General features: G+C 44.6%; 1 protein-coding gene across 1 annotated transcript in view; it reads right to left on the bottom strand.

Moving 5' to 3' along the window:
- The window catches only part of ATP13A5 (ATPase 13A5), a 90575-nt gene that overhangs the window by 7577 nt on the left and 66332 nt on the right, over positions 1-16666 (bottom strand). Inside the window, exons 24-27 of the mRNA XM_043997106.1 lie at positions 15261-15357; positions 13253-13325; positions 9820-9994; positions 5137-5342 (exon numbers count right to left, since the gene is read on the bottom strand). Of these exons, the coding sequence (XP_043853041.1) occupies positions 5137-5342; positions 9820-9994; positions 13253-13325; positions 15261-15357 (551 nt within the window). The remainder of the gene's footprint in view (positions 1-5136; positions 5343-9819; positions 9995-13252; positions 13326-15260; positions 15358-16666) is intronic.

Genomic DNA, 16666 nt, shown 5'->3' with positions numbered 1-16666 from the left:
TGTCCAAAGTTACTAAACTATGTCTTCTTTGACCCAGCAATGCCCACTACTAGGTTTATACCCACAAAGAAAGCAGAGGAGGAAGCAAAAGATCTATCTGCATAAAATAATTTATAACAGCTCTTTTCATAGTAGCCAAAAATTGGAAACCAAGGAAGTCCTCTTGGAAAATGGCTCAACAAATTTTGATCATTATTGTGTCATTCTTATGACACAATAATATTCCATTTGATTATGACAACATTAGAGAGAAAAACAACCTTGAATGAGTTTAGAACTTTGGCAGAGCAATGAGACTCCAAAATAATGAAGATGAAACATACCACTCACCTTCTGCCAATGAGATGATGAGTGTAAAATGCAGACAGACGCATTTTTGGACATGGTTAATGGGGAAATTTGTTTCGCTGGATTATATAGTATTGAAAGGTTTATCTCTTTTTTCAATAGTGAGAGGGGAGAATGTAGGGGGAGGGACAGATGAATTAAAATACTTCTTAACTAAAAAAAAATAAAATATTTTAGAAGGGTTGTTGTGTCAGAACCAAAATGTGTAAGTACATTTTTAAATGGTGAGGGCTGTGATCTCCTTGCCATTGAAGAGTGCATTAAGGGTAACAGAGAATTCCTCAATGAAGGCTTTCTGAAGCCTTGTAAAAATGAATGTCCTTTTCCTCTCAGGGAGTCTAACATCATCAGAGAGTTTCATCTGCCTCATTTGTAATAAACTATCCATGCTCCAGTGAATACCACTTACCACAACTGCTTCTTCCTTGTGATGTAAATAGATGGAAATGAAACACCTCATCCCTATTCTATCTGCCAACTCTCCCCTGATAGAATTGTGGGGGGTATATTTTATAAGAGGAGGAGGCATTGACCAATGATTTTACTAAAAGGAAAAGTACAAGAGAACAAGCTCAAGCCACAAGCATTTATTAAACAAAGATTATGTGCCTTGTACTTGTTCTCTCAGGTCTATCAACCCATCAATTAGTCAACAAGACAGCTTTCAATGCTTACCATGGCCAGGCTCAATACTAGGAACTGATCATTCAAAGATAAAAAGAAGTCAATCACTACTCTCAGGGAAATTACATTCTATAGAGGGAGATAATATGTATACAGGAAAAACCCTGTGCAAAAAATGAGACAAGATCAAATCATTTATGGGGAAACAGGAGGGCTAGTTTGGATAGCCTGAAATGTGTGTGATGGGCAGGAATGCATTAATACCCAACAAGTCTTAATTTAATCCTAAAAATACCACTGTAATAAAGAACCACTGGAGCTGACGTAGGGTCAGATCTGTGCTTTGGGAAAGTTACTTTGGAAACTAGGAAAAGGATGGATTGGAGAGGAGAGAACCTAAAAATAATGACCAGTTAGAAGGCCATTGTAATCTTTATGGTAAGAGGACATGATGGCTTGCAATAGGGTGGTAGCTAAGTAAAAGGAGAAAAGTGAATGGCTATGATAAATGTTGGAAAGGAAAAAAATGATACAACTTGGCAATAGATCGGATACTAGTGTTGGTGAGTGATGGGGTTGTAAGCTTGGGGGATTGGAAGGATAAGGGACCCCATAGTAACTGGGAAATTCAGTAATAGATTTCAGGGGGAAAGTAATTGTTTCTGTTTTGCTTTGGAGATGCCTGAAGATCCCCCAGCAGATAGTTCAATAAGAAGGTTTGGGGGCTAGCCTGGAGCATAGGAGAAAGACAAAGCTGAGTCCATAGATCTGAGAGTTGTCTACAAACCAATACCAATGGATCCCATGGGAGCTGATGAAACAGTTGAAAAAAAGACTCAGCACTGAGTCTTGGGGGACATTCACAGTTAGGGGGCATGATGTGGTTAAAGATCCAGTAACAGGGACCTCAGAGCTGTGATCCTCAGCTAGTATGAACTTCTCCAGCCAGGCCATTCTCCCCTCCATTTCTGTTTACTCTTGTATTTTAGCATAGTTTTTTTTTTTTTTTATGATTTCTCAACTTTAAGTTTCCCCACTAAAATCAACATGGATTCTTGATGTTAATCCTAGCAAAAAGTAAATGTCAAGTTGTACTAAACTAGAATTTGTAGAAATTGTACTGAATGTTGCATCATGCTTAGGTCCTAGTCCTGGTTCTTCCACTTTCAAATTGTCTGACCTTGGACACCTCTCTGTGTCTCAGTTTCCTCATATGTAAAATGGGGGGCATGGTTGTACTAGAGGGCCTCTGAGGTTCTTTTCCTCTAGAACTTTCAACCTATACTGCCATCATCCAACCTGTAGAAGGATCTTTGCTCACTTGATTGTGCAACCTTCATCTCCATCTATTGGTGGAACTCTGGAATTGCTATTTTAAAAGCCTCCCCAAGAAGCTATCCCAGAGGGAGAAAAGTTTAGGTCAGCAGTGAGTACACAAATCCCCAAATAGCCCTTGAGCCCCTTCCCTACAGTGTTGTGGTATAGAAAGCCTTTCTCATCTTCTTGTCTACAACTGGATGGAGAAGTCAGGGTCCCTCATTTTCAATGGTCTCCTTCAAAGGGAGCTGGGAAAGACCTAAGCAGCCCTGTACCTCTAGGATACTACTGATGCCAGGCTGCTAGGGACTTGGAATTCCTGTTCATTCCAACCTCAAGAGACTCAGTCTTCTCCTATACATATTCTGTCACAACTGGAATGAACTATATATGCTTCAATGGCAACCAATAGTTATTACTGATTTCCATTCCATAAGATCAAAATTGTCCCAGCTGTTGGGAGTGACAACACAAGTTGGCTGTCTTGGCAGATGGCTTCCTGCACTGGCCTACTTAATAAAGCTATCAACACATGTGACTAGTTAATCACAGATGTCCCAGTAATGAGTCACAGTCAGCCAGTCAATAAACATTAATTAAACATCTACTATATGCCTGGCACTATGCTAAGTGCTAGAGGTGCAAAAAAAGAGAAAAAGACTCCCCTCAAGGACCTCATAATCTAATGAGGCAGGTAACAAGCAAATAAATATGCACATGCTATAAACAGGATGAATAAAAATAATGAAGAGGGAGAATCAAGAGGAATTGGAAATGTCTTCCTGCAGAAGACAGGATTTTAGTTGGGACTTAAAGGAAGTCAAGGAAGCCAGGAAGCAGAGATGAGGAGGGAGAGTATTCCAAATCTATGGGACAGTGTCTTGCTCTTGGGACAGCCAGGAGACCAGTGCCACTCGATCAAAGAGTACATGTTGAGGAGTAAGCTGTAAGAAAACTGGAAAGATAGGAGGGAGCTGGGTTATAATGGGTTTTTGTTTTGAACCTGGAGGTGATAGGGAACCACTGGGATTTATTGAGTAGAGGGGTAACATGTGCTTTAAAAGGAAAATCACTTTAGTGGCTGAATGGAGGATAGACTAGAATGGAGAGAGACTTGAGGCAGGCCCACCACCCCCCAGCAGTTATTGCAATGGTCCTGGTGTGAGGTGAAAAGGTTCTGCACCAAGGTAGGAGTAGTGTCAGAGGACAGATGTTGCAGAGGTGAAATTAACAAAAGATGTTGCTGAGGTGAAATGGACAAGAAATGATGCAAAGGTGAAATCAGCAAGAAATGTTGCATAGGTGAAATAGACAAGAGATGTTGCAAAGATGAAATCAATAAGATGCTGCAGAGATGTAATCTACAAGAGATGCTGCAGAGGTGAAATAGACAAGAAATGCTACATTTCATTGAAATAGACAAGAGAGATTTCAAAGATGAAATTGACAAGAATGTTGGAGAAGTAAAATTGACAGACTTTGGCACTATATCAGATATGGGGTATGAGAGAATGGTGAGTCCAGCGTGACTCCTAGGTTGGGAGCCTGAGGGAGGGGAGGATGGTTGTTACTCTATACAGTAATATGGAAGGTTGGAGGGGTAGAAGGTTTAGGGGAAAAGATAATGAGTTCTGTTTTGGACATTCTGAGTTGAATATGTTTGAAAAGCTGTTGGAGATGTGAGACTGGACATCAGCAGAGAAGTTGTGCCAGAAAGGTGGATCTGAGAATTATCAGCAGACAGATAGTAATTAAATCCACAGAAGCCAATGAGATCTGTGAGTGACTGGAAAGGAAGCCTGACTAAGAGGTAATGTGGCATAGTGGAAGGAGAGCTGGATTAGGTTTGGATGAACATCTCTGTGACCTTGAACAAGACACTTCTCTCCCAGCTTCAGTTCCTCCTGTGTAAAAATTGAAGGGCTTGAACCAGATGACCTTGAAGATCACTTCCATCTCTATAGCTATAATCCATGACCACCTTGTCTATTAAGCTACACATCTCCCCCCACTCATCAAAAAATCTCCAGGGGACAGATATCCCACATCCTCATTTCTAATTTTAACAACTCCTGCTTTAAAAAAAAAAATCCTTCTATTCAGTATAAACCCCCTGTTTCCTCTGGGCCTGACTGCAGAAGAGGTGGTCCACTAAGCATTTGGAGAATAAGTATTTTAAAATAATAGTGATGGTAGCTGACATTTATAGAGCACAGAATTTTTGCAAAGCACTTTATACCAATTATCTCATTTGAGCCTAACAACAATCCTATGACGAGGTATTATTATCCCCATTTTACAAATAAGGAAAGAGGCTCAGAAAGTTTAAATCTTTTTGTGCTATGTCCCCTTTAACTAAATTATATTGAAAGATTTTGTTTTGATTTTGTATTTATTCCATACATTTGTAGATGCACTTGTCCCCCTGACAAGTCCTTGAGAGGAACAGAAATTGTCTCATTCTTCATCTTTGTGACCCCAGAGGTGAGCCCTGGCCATCTGGCATATGAGAGGCACTTAATACATGTTTGTTAATTCACTGATGCTTGATTGGCTCACCAGGGTTTCACAGCTAGCCAGTTTCAGGGGATACTGCAAAGTTCCTATTATAAAGTCAAGCACAGTAAAGGTGTGTGTGTGTGTGTGTGTGTGTGTGTGTGTGTGTGTGTGTCTGTGTGTGTCTGTGTGTGTGTGTGTGTGTGTCTGTGTCTGTGTCTGTGTGTCTGTGTAGGGGTGGGGAGGGTTGTAGGAGTTGACATGACTTCATTTTCAGTTTTGTGAGACTCAGGTGGGGTGAGAACCCTGCTGAATTATCTAAAAGAAGCTTGATTGGATACAGCTACTCACAGTTCGTGTAGATGGGCTTTCGGAATGGCTTCCCCTTTGAGAAGATGAAGGCCACTATGATGCAGTTGAGTGTGGCAATGGGCCACAGGGTGGTGCTCTCAAAACTCAGGATGGAATTCGGAGTCAGTGTCCCATTCCCCATCGTCAAGTTGCTGACTACACTGGCATTGGAGAAGGAATCACTTCGGTTGACCATGTAGCACCCACTGAAAGGAAGCATCAGCATTTAGGGCACTTCTCTTTCCACTCTTATCTGATTGGCTAGTGGGGATAAGAACAACATGAGCATTGTTGTGTGGTATGGGGACATCTTCCTGAATACCGAGGCTGAGTCAATCACACAAACAATGAATGGCCCCAAGTGGTGGACCCGTCATCTCCCACTTGGGGAGGAAACGCAGGAAAGCTTCACTGCTCATCAGCTCTTTACCAAAATATGGTTTCCTGGACACCCAGTTCTCAACACAAAATTCCCTGGTAGCTTGGGCTCTTCCCCCCCCCCCAAATAAGGACAAAGGAGTGCCTGCTACTCATGCAGGGATGTCCTTTGGCTTCCTTGCTTGACATGAACCCTCATCTTCAATAAACAATCAACAAGCATTTATTAAGTGCTTACCTGGTACCAGGGACCCTCTGAAGCATGAGAAAACAGGTAAGAACAATGAAGCCATCCCTGTCCTCAAGGAGCATATATTTTAACATGTGTATACACTTGCATGTGCCAAATAAGTACATAGAAATTGGTGTGAAATAACATGAGAGTTGTAGTTGCCTGGGAGACAACCCCTGTCTGAATTTACACATGTCCTGGGGCAACTAGGTGGCTTAGTGGATAAAGCACTCACCCTGGATTCAGGAGGACCTGAGTTCAAATCTGGCCTCAGACAATTGACGCTTACTAGCTGTGTGACCCTGGACAAGTCACTTAACCCTCATTGCCCCGAAGGTAAAAAAAAAAAAAAAAGAATTTACATGTGTCCTTCTCTTCCTTATTAGAATGTAAGCAACTTGTGGGGAGGGGTAGATTCATTCTTTGTATTTGGATTCCCAGTGCCTGGCACATAGTAAGTGCTTAACAAGTAATTGAATAGTCTAAATGCAAATAAGTGAGGATGTGCTAGCAATGGGGCTTCCCAACAAGAGCAAAATGTGTGTTTTGTTCACAGAGTGGGTGGTGGGATCATAAAGGCATAGGCAGAGGAACAGAATTCTGCTGGATTTCTTCCTATACTCCAGACATCCATGTAAATCAAGGCACTGCCAAAGGCAGCCTTTGTTGTCTGGTGCCTATTACTGCGTGGGGAGAGAAATAATCCTGTCATAAGCAGAGTTTGTATGGCTGCTGATAAAAGACAGTACCTCTCTCCTCCAAGGGAGATCCCCCTATCAGGAAGCTGCTCGCCTTCCCCAGCAATATTGCAGAGAGAAGACTTGCAGGGGGAGAGGGAAAGGGGGTTGTCATCCAGTTTGCCTGCTGAGAAATGGAAGGAAAAGAGGTGGGGAGTGGGAGAGGGGGGAGAAAGTTTCAGATGAGGCACTGAAGGAGGAAGCTTTGATTCTCCTCTGAACACACCTCATAAAGTGGAGCCATCCTTTCATTTTTATTCCACAAAGCTTCCTTGCTCGGAGAGGGTCTTCTCACTCTATTAACAGGAAGAGAAGCCTCCCCTTCACTTTCTCTTTGTGCTTTCAAAAGCATCAAAGAATTCCATCAAAAGCAGAAGCCATCGAGTGTGACAAGCGCCAGCATTGTGCTTGGTTCCATCCCACCTGACATAATCTTCCCAAAACAAGGAAAGACAGATCAGACCGATGGGTCCAATTGGCTTGAAGATTGTCCAAAAGAACATGGCAGCAGCACGTAGTCAATGGCCTGAGCAACTTGACCATCCCCAATGGAAGGGAGGAGAGCAAGGAATGACTTGGCAGGGCACAAGAATGGCCAGTAGCTTGGATAATTGCAAAGGAATTTGGTAACCGTGGAGACTTAAAGACTTCGAGAAGAAACAAACAAAATCAAAATGAGAATTCAATGAGAAATAATGGACCTTGTGAGAAAAGGAAAATGGTCCCCAAGCAAAGGGAGGTCTGGATAATAACAAAGGCAGTCGCAACAGCTAGGAGAAACATTTTTAATTGACTAGACTTGTGTCTTCATGTGTGTAGGGAGCCCCTAGTACAGAATTCCTCATCTAATGTGAGTCACTGTCTCCTCTAGAGTCCCAGTGAGTGGTCAGAACCACTTGCTGGGGTCAGACAACCATAGTGTGTCAGAAGGGGGATGCACCCCAGCTCTTCCCAGCTTGGAAGCTGCTTCTCTTTCTACAAGAGTACATACACTCGGGGGCAGAGAGGTGGCATGATGGATAAAGCACTGGCCCTGGATTCAGTAGGACCTGAGTTCAGATCTGACCTCAGACACTTGACACTTACTAGCTGTGTGACCCTGGGCAAGTCACTTAACCCTCATTGCCCCCACCACCCCAAAAAAGTACATACACTGCTTCTCACTGTGCTCAGATAGATAGATCTAAAGCTCCCAGTGGACGTCTAGTCTATTACAGTATATAATAGTATTAGAGTACAGTATAGTAATTTGGTATAATGAAGTGTCTATCAAGAAGGTAGCAATTATTAAGTGCCTAGTAGATGCTGGACATTGTGCTAGGCCCTAGAGATACAAAGCTGAGACTTCCTGCACTTCCCAGGACAGCACAGCATGGCATGGTACACGAGAGCATGGTAATAATAAACAGCACACATTTCTAGGGCAGCTGTAAGGTTTGCAAAGGGCCTGACAAGTATCACCTCATTTGATGGAGGTAGGTACTATTATTACCCCCTTTTTACAGATGAGGAAACTGAGGGAGACTGAAGCTAGTCTCTGACTCAAGATTCAAACTTGGGACTTCCTGCCTCCAAACCCAACACTAGCCACCAACTGCTTTGCTGCCTCAGGAGGATATACAACAGGAGTTCTCAAAGTGTGCTTCATGGGCACTTGTAGGGTATCTGGGGCTCAAACTATTTCCATAATAATAGGCTTTCATATCTTTTCTTTTCTTTTTTTTGAGTCACAGATGACACTTTATTGTTAATAAACAACATGCACAAAGATAAACAAATACAGAAAAAATATATTAAACAAATCCTCAGTAATTTTGGAGAGTGAAGAAGGCACTAGCAAAAGAAGGGCTTATGCCTTGAAGGCTGAGCCTTGAAGAACCTAGGATTTCTAAGAGGAGGAGATAAAGAATAAATGTATAAGTGAGAACCAGCAAAATGAATGTTTTAGCATCTATTCTAGTGTCTTTATTAATAAGGCCATCTGGTCATAGATTTAGGGAGCTAGAAGGGACGTTAGAGGTTGTATAATCTAATCTGTCATTTTACAAGTGATGAAGCCAATCCCAGAAAGGAAAAAGTACTTTGCTAGAGACACAGAGGCAGGATCCAATACACTTTCTAATACTCAACTACGACGCCAGTATCGTGTGATAGTAACCTCAGTTTCCTCATCTGTAAAAATTTCAGGGATTGGACTAGGTGACCTCTATGGTTCCTTCCTACTCTAAAATCTATGATCCAAGGAAGGGGACAATAAAATTTCTGAATCCAGTTGTCATTGGGTAAAAGCCATCACATCGGATCTCATCGTAGGCCATTTCCTTGAAATTTGTCTTACTAACTCTCTCAATATCATGGGATAAAGCCAAAGCCTTCTTGAGCACTCAGAAAATATGCTTTCATTTCTAATGTAACAAACATTCATAGCTATAACCCACATTAACAAGAGCACTGGGGGTGTCCATCATAATTTTAAGAGGCTTCTGAGACCCCAAAGCTTGAGAATTACTGCCACATAGTATGGGATGGAGTGCGGTCAGATGGGATGGGGAGAGTGACCCAGAAGAGGGGAGGAGTGAGATGGAGTAGAATGTCATATAGCATTATGCCACACTGGAAAGGCTAGCATGACATGCTTCCCACAGTTTTGTACAATGGAGGATACAGAATGGGGCAACGTTATATTACAGTATCACACAGCATAGTACATTATTATACTGCATGGTTTGCAGGGCACTCCCCTATGTACAATGCGTACACTACGGTATAGTGTTCTGTTACACATAAAACTAATGGTTTAAGATGTAAACAAACTTAAGTTATACGTAGAGGAGCTCCTTGATAACGAGGGTTGTTAAAGACAGAAAGAGGAGTCTGGAGGCTTGATAATTGGGGGAAGGGATGCTGTAGAAAGGGACAGATAGATGATGCAGTGGATAGAGAACCAGGCTTGGAGTCAGCAAGACTCATCTTCCTGAGCTCAAATCTGGCCTCAGACACTAAGCTGTGTGCCCTTGGCTAAGTCATCTAAGACTGTTTGCTTCAGTTTCCTGATCTGCAAAATGAGCTGGAGAAGAAATGCCAAACCACTCCAGTATCTCTGCCAAGAGAACCCCAAATGGGGTCATGAAGTCAAACAGGACTGAAAAAATGGCTGAAAATGCTGTCAAAACGTTTTCTGTGAGGTCTTTGATAATGAGACAGTTTCATCTTTTAAAGATAATTAAGGGCTGCATGTACACAGCAGATTACAGATTCTTGATGGAATTCTACATTTTTATGCACATATTTTTGCCCCCTGCAGTCTCTCTTGAACCAATGCCCCTCCAGCCTCACCTGTAGCGATGTACTTCACAGTACCAAGGCTGCTGCTTCACAAAGAGGAAAGCCCAGATCTGCACAATGCCTGAAAAACAGGTGTTCAGAAACACAGAGAGCAGCAGGGGGGGTGAGATGAGCTGTCCGGCAGGTCGGTATGGAGCCAGCTTTGGGTATGCATGAGTGGAGCTCACTGGAAAAAAAAGATGCCAGAGTTATCCCTGGTTTACATGCTCCCACTGTGAAGACACCACCCAGAGAGTGTTTGTTTTCATCGCTACAAGCATCTAGACCCGGAGCCATCCTCTGGGACCTCAGGCCTGATCCAGAAACAAGAAGGAAAGGCTTCAAAATCACACCAGCATTAAATAGGAAGCTGTATGGCCCCAGGCGGCGTTTTGAAGTGCTCCTTAGAGGTGGTCCCAATGAGACTGACCTTTGGAATGGGGGATGTTCTGTGCTGTTGCCTGGGGACACTTGGAAGAGACAAATTGAGGGGAAGCTTCAGTCTGGGTGAAATGTCACTTATGTGGACTTGCCCTTGACAATCTTCTGGATTTATATGTGTCTTGGATGTCTATAGAACACATGTGTACATATGTGCTTGTAAACCTATCTATGACATCATATACATAGATGCACCATTGCTAAGATAATTGCTAAATAGTCAACTGTCCTCATTTGTGGCTGTGTGGCATGGAGAATAAAGAGCCAGCTTCGGCGACAGGATGCTCTGGGTTCAAATTCCACCTCCAACTTCAAATGTCTGGGTAAATTTGGGCAAATCACTTAGCCTTTCAGTATCCCCAACTGACTTTCTCAGACTGTAAACTGAAATGAAGGGATGGTCTGCATTGGTAGAAAGAGGATTTTCACCTGGGTTTTTCCAAAAATAAAATTTAAGAAAAAATAATTTAAAAAATAAAACCAGCCAAAAATGAAAAATAAACAAACAGACCAATATTTTGCATCATGGCAGGAAGAGAAACCTGGGGCCTTGAGGGTTTCATGAGTAGAGCACAAACTTGGGAAGATTCTCCCTAAAGCTAGAAGGGGCCTGTTTGAGTTTGCAGGCTCAGCTGAGGCTCTTGCGTCTATGGTTTCAGCACCAGCCTCTGTCCACTCAGAAATGCTCCTCATCATGAGGATGACTATTTTTAGTCATTAAGTTACAACAACTGTCACCATGAGCCCAGAGGGGCTGGCATCTACACTTCTGATGGGAATGAAAACACTAGAGGCCATTCGAAGGTCTAAGTGTTCGAAGTGAGAAAGGACCCTGGAGGCTTCCCATTTGATGGAGGGGGAAACTGAGGCCCAGGCACAGGAAACGCTTTCCCTTCAGCAGGATCAGGGCCAGGATTCCAATCCAAAGCCAGCTCACTTCCCACAACATCTGGATGCTCACAGAACTCCTGATATACAAAAGCAAGTTTCAGAATGAACTCAGAATGTGGAAGGGGGTCATTGAGGAATGAGCCTGGAAAGGAGTTCAGAGAAGGCTCGGTTGTGACAGCATGTCTGGCATGCTCAGGAGTGGGGAGCAGGCAGGACTTGGGGTAGAATCCAGTTTTCTGGATGGTGGAACTCATCCACCAAACTTTCTTCTTCTTCTTTACCCCTACCACATTCCCAAAGGCTCCTTTTGTCCACAACCACGGCCACATTCTCCATAACAGGTGCTTACTAAACAGTTAATTGAATTCAGATGCATTGGATGCAACTGGAATTGAACCTGTAGTGTTGCTCCTAAGTTGGGAGCTGGAAGGAGTCTTAGCTGAGATCTAGATCTGTCCCTTTGCCAATGGCCTCCCAGGACAGAGGCTGCAGAGGCTATTTTGATTGCCTTCCTTTCCAATGTCCCTGACCCGTCCTAATGGGCAGCAACCAGGGCATGACTTTGCAAATGCTAGAAGTGCAGAGGTGCCCAGTAAAAATAGCCAGCACATCTTGGAGAGCAGCTATTTGCCCACACTCAGGGAAGCTCTTTGAATGCTTTATGTTTCCCTAGCACCGTGACTGTCCTTAGTGGATTCCCTGAAGGCCAGGCTTTCACTAGCCCCATCCCACAGTTCCCCCAACAACCTATGCCACTGTCTTTCCACTTCCTAACTGAATGACCCTGGGGACATCAAACTCCCTTGGTCTCCATTTCTTCCTCTTTAAAATGCAGGCACTGAACCACATGTCTTCTGAGGTTCCTTCTAGCTCTGAAGCCAAACTGTGAGGACTCTTTCCTTATTGGGCATTAAAAGACAGAGAAATTTGCAGACTGGAATCCCAGGTGACAGTGGTTTCTCTTTTAATCGTACCCCCTCAAGAGTAGGACAAGTCTCTGGCATTTATCTTTAGCCCAGATAGTCAACATCAGGCTGCCCTTTATCTAGGAAGTGATAGAAATGATCCCATCTAAGATGTTAATTTTTCTTTTTTTCCCTGCAGGATTCTGGTGGACATTCCCTGGGTCAACTCAGCCTCCTCATCCCACGCAGCCTCCATTAGACTGGACTGTGATGTGATGTCTAGCCAGGGGTAGCCACACTGCTGGTGAAAGGGTCAAGAGGATTGGCTGATCCATGTGGGAGTATCAACCCCAGGATACAGGATCCCAGAGCTAAAGCTAGAAGTGACTGTCTAGGTCACTGAATCTCCCCTTCAGTTGACAGATGAGGAAAATGTGGTTTGCCCAGGGTCCTCTGGCTGGTAAGTGCCTGAGGCAGGATTTGACTTCAGCTCTTCTTGAATACAGCTCTAGGATCCTACCCTCCAAAATGGAAAACAGCATCGAGAAAACTCCAGAAAGCCAATGATCCTTTTTTCCCCCTGGGGCAATGAGGGTTAAGTGATTTGCCCAGGGTCACACATCCAGTAAGTGTCAAGTATCTGACTTGAATTCAGGTCCTCCTGAATCCAGGGACAGTGTTTTATCCACTGTGCCACTTAACTGCCCCTTTTTTTCCTTATTTTTTTTTTGTTTTTAAGCCAATGATCCTGTTTGCCCCAGGTCATATCCCACTTGGCCCACGTTCCCCCAGAGGCAGGGGCTGGGTCACAGGAGTCCTCCCCCTCACCCCTCACTTCTAGGCTTCCTGAGATTCTGGCGCAGTGTCCCAATAGGCCAACACTGGACAACCAGGCATGTCTCTAGGGTTGTCCAGGCTCTTTTTTTCTCCCTCTTATCAGTGGCCTGTCAGGAGACGCTCCAAAGGATCCCATCGGAGGCTGCCTGGCAGCACTGTTGGCCAAAGGAGTCGGTGCTGAACATGTCAGCACACAAGGGCTCTATCTTTGTTCCAGAATTCACAGGAAAGAGGGTTCCCTCTGATGAAGGGTCATCTCAGAGTCTCTGTTTCTACACAGTTTCCAGTCTAGATTTGATCCCTCCTCCCCCTTAAGAGAAGGCTGAAAGGCCAATGGGCAGGTGCCCCCCCAACTTCATTAAGGGGCTTACTTGTTAGACAGACCATCAGGGTGATGGCCACGTCCTGCATGAGATACTGGTAGTTCCCAAAAAGCTGCAACTGCTAAAAAAAGAAGAAAAATTCATGATTACACGTGTTGTGGCTGGGGGAGGGGAGGCTGACAGGAGGGACAACTGGGACAAGAGCCACACAGGACGCACTAGGATCGGTGGGGTTGGAGACACCACAGGGCAGCCAGCCTAGGGAGGGTGGGAGGTTGTGTGTCCACTTTGGGGCAGGGGTGATAATCAATGACCTTCCCGATTTTTGTGAAGCAGCACGGGTAAAGGTGCTTTCTTCCACATATTAAGTCACACAGTCTGAGCTAGACTGGCTGCCAGTGACCTCTCACTGAATGATGAACTCATGTGTGTGTCGTTAGTGTGTGTATGTGGGGGGGGGTCTAAGTTTGCATGAATACCTGTATAGGTATAAGCATAGGTATGGGTGTGCATGTATATATGGACTGTGGATGTCTATGTGTGTATGGGAGAAAGTGTGTGCGCACGCGTGTGAATGCGTGTGTGCTTGCATGCCCACCATATGGTGGGAGGGGTGGGCGGCCGGAGAAGCAGTGACTCTCCCAACAAACAAAACTCGCCTTCTTTCCTTCTGTCTCAAGCAGCCCTGGACGCACCAAGTTCTCCCTGACCCTTCCTTGGTGAAGAGAAGCATGATGGAGGCTGAGTCGCTGACACCCCATTCCTCCCATCCTCAGCCTCCTGTCACCCTCTTACCAGAGCCGGGACAATCCCCACCATGACGCCGTCTTCTCGGACTGAGCACGGTGGGGACCACAGTGCTGGGGGTTCTTCTAAGTGACTGTTCTCAAGGCTGGAGCCCACTCCAGGCTAACCCCACTCCTGGCCAGCTCAGACTCCAAAGGAAAGCTCAGGTGTAGGAAAGCTGCCTGGGCCCCTGCAGATTTCTGAGAGCAGACAGAGGTCGCTCTCCCCTCTCTGTCATCTCCTCTGAGGCGGGGCTGCCACCTGCCTCCAGGGCTGGATTTCTCCAAACCTAGCCCAGTCCAGCAAGCATGTAGAAAGCACCTACCATGTGCTGGGCACTCTTCGAGGAGCTTGGAATTCTAAGACCCGAACCAACCAGACCCTGACCTAACTCTGGAGTTCCCCTCCAGCCTGGGACACACTGGGACAGCTGCAGTGACCATGGGCAAATCCCTCCCCTTCAGAGGTTCAGATTTCTCATTTGTAAATAAGAATAATGACAGCACCTCCTTCCCAGAGTTGTGGTGAGGGCCACTAAGACCACAGGTCCTTCCTTGTTAAACCAGAAAGGGCTACAGAAGCAAACACCAAGCACTCATATTTGACATGATAAACAATTGAGTCCAACATCATTGGAGGCAGAAGGAGCAGGCACAGCTGTGGGGACCAGAGTGTCCCGGGACAGCCTTCACATTATGCATGAGGACAAAGAGACTCAGAGAAGCCCGACCTCCACGTGTCTGTCCAGAGTCCTAGCATCCCCCAAGGAACTGAATTCTCTCTTCTAGCTCTTTCTGCTCAAGCAAGGAGAGTTCACCTCAGCTTCACCAAGAAGCATTTGCCTGACACTACCTCAGACACTGCTTTGTTTTAGGAAATAATAAATAGCACAAACTATAAACCCCTGGTTCATATGAAAGCTGTCGGCAAAAGTGTGTGTCAGTGGGTACACACACACACACACACACACACACACACACACACACACACACACACGGGCCAGACTTGAGGTTGTGTCAAAATAGGAAACTCCTGAATGCAGCAGTGTCGCCTAGTGGATAAAGGATCAGCCTTGGAGTGAGAAAGTCCTGGTTTCAAGTACTGCTTCTGGTGCATTCTAGCTGTGGGACCCTGGGAAAGGTGAGGACTTTGTCAGTGCAAAAGAATGGTCCGTTTCAGAGAAGGTTCTGGTCCAGATTGAGAGAGGTCATGCTTTTATGGTAACACACAATGTAATAATCATTTAGAGGAAATGGTCATTGCCTCATACCCAATAAAGCAGAGATGTGCCAATGAACTGAATTATCCCATACATGGTTAGGTATTTAAACACTCCAAAGGAAGAGACCAAGGCAGCTCGTCCTTCCCTATTCACAAAGAAAAAAGGAAAAAATGCATGTGGTTAAAGTCTTCTCCCAGGGTCATTTTTAAGTTTTAGAAAATCAGGGTCAAACTTCCAGTGACTTGGTGATCTGATATTGAAATTTCTCAATATACACTTCTGACCAAACATTCTCTTTTTAACAGATTTGACTACATTCCATTTCCCCTCTCTGTACCTTTGCCCTGGCATTCCCCAACACCTAGAATGCTCTTCCTTGTTATTTCACTTCACAGAGTTGCTCTCTTCCTGAGATGCAGTTCTGATACCAGCTTCCCCTCCCTAACCTTCTCAAGGCTGGTCCTTCCTCCCAATTTACCTAATATTTACACCTTTGTGTGTGTGACCCATGAGTTCAGCTATGAAAGTGAGATCTCATTCCTCATATTTCTTCCACACTTGCAGTACCCTCACGTTGGCTCCTCATACTCTACTTTCTATTGTACTTTGTACCTCTCAAAGACCTTTATTTTTGAATGTAAGTTTCTTGAAGGCAGAGAGAGTGCTGGATCTGGAGTTAGGAAAATCTGAGTTCAAATCATGCTTTACACGTTCACTTGCTGGGTGACCCTGGGCAAGTCACTTGGTCTCTGGGAGCCTCAGTTTCCTCATCTGTGAAATGAGGGGGTTGGACCCAATGGCTTCCAGAGTCCCTTGTGGCTGTGAATCCAGGATCTTAGGAGCACATAATCATTCCTCCCCATATCCACACAGCCCAGCACCATAGGGACTCGACAATGTCTGGTGCTAAGTGGTTCTTTTCTGACCTAGACTGCAAGCTCCCTGAGGGGATCGCATTTCTGATAACACCCTCTGCCCTGACCCTTCACAATGCCTATCACAGGGCTTTGTATAAAGTAGGGTCAGGTCATTACTTGCTGGACAAATGAGCAAGAGCTTCCATCATTTATTTGAAAGAGTTTCCACAATTGAATTCAATAACTACATACTATGTGTGAGGTTTTCCTCAGTGCTGAGGATGCAAAGACAAAACTGAGGCAGCCTTTGCCCTCAAAGGGTGTTCCTTCTTACATATCAAGTGACAGTAGGAAATCACCTTCCTAGGTGTATGTTTATCAGAGCTTGAATCAAACGTTTAAGGATTAGCGACCCTGGCCCCTTCCTTTTACACATAAGGACACTGAGGCCCAGGAAGATAAGGGACTTGCCCAAGGTCATAGTGACAGAAGCAGGATTTGACTCAGTTTCTCTTATTCCAGGGTTCCAGCTACCACCCATATTCATGCTAAATGGTTCTTGGATCATTTGTGGTCATAGTCTGCACTCCGGCTTTC

Source organism: Dromiciops gliroides, chromosome 3, assembly GCF_019393635.1.
Source record: "Dromiciops gliroides isolate mDroGli1 chromosome 3, mDroGli1.pri, whole genome shotgun sequence".
In the NCBI taxonomy this organism is placed as follows: Eukaryota; Metazoa; Chordata; class Mammalia; order Microbiotheria; family Microbiotheriidae; genus Dromiciops; species Dromiciops gliroides.
The sequence above is the reverse complement of the archived record's forward strand: the minus strand, read 5'-3'. Positions and strand labels throughout refer to the sequence as shown.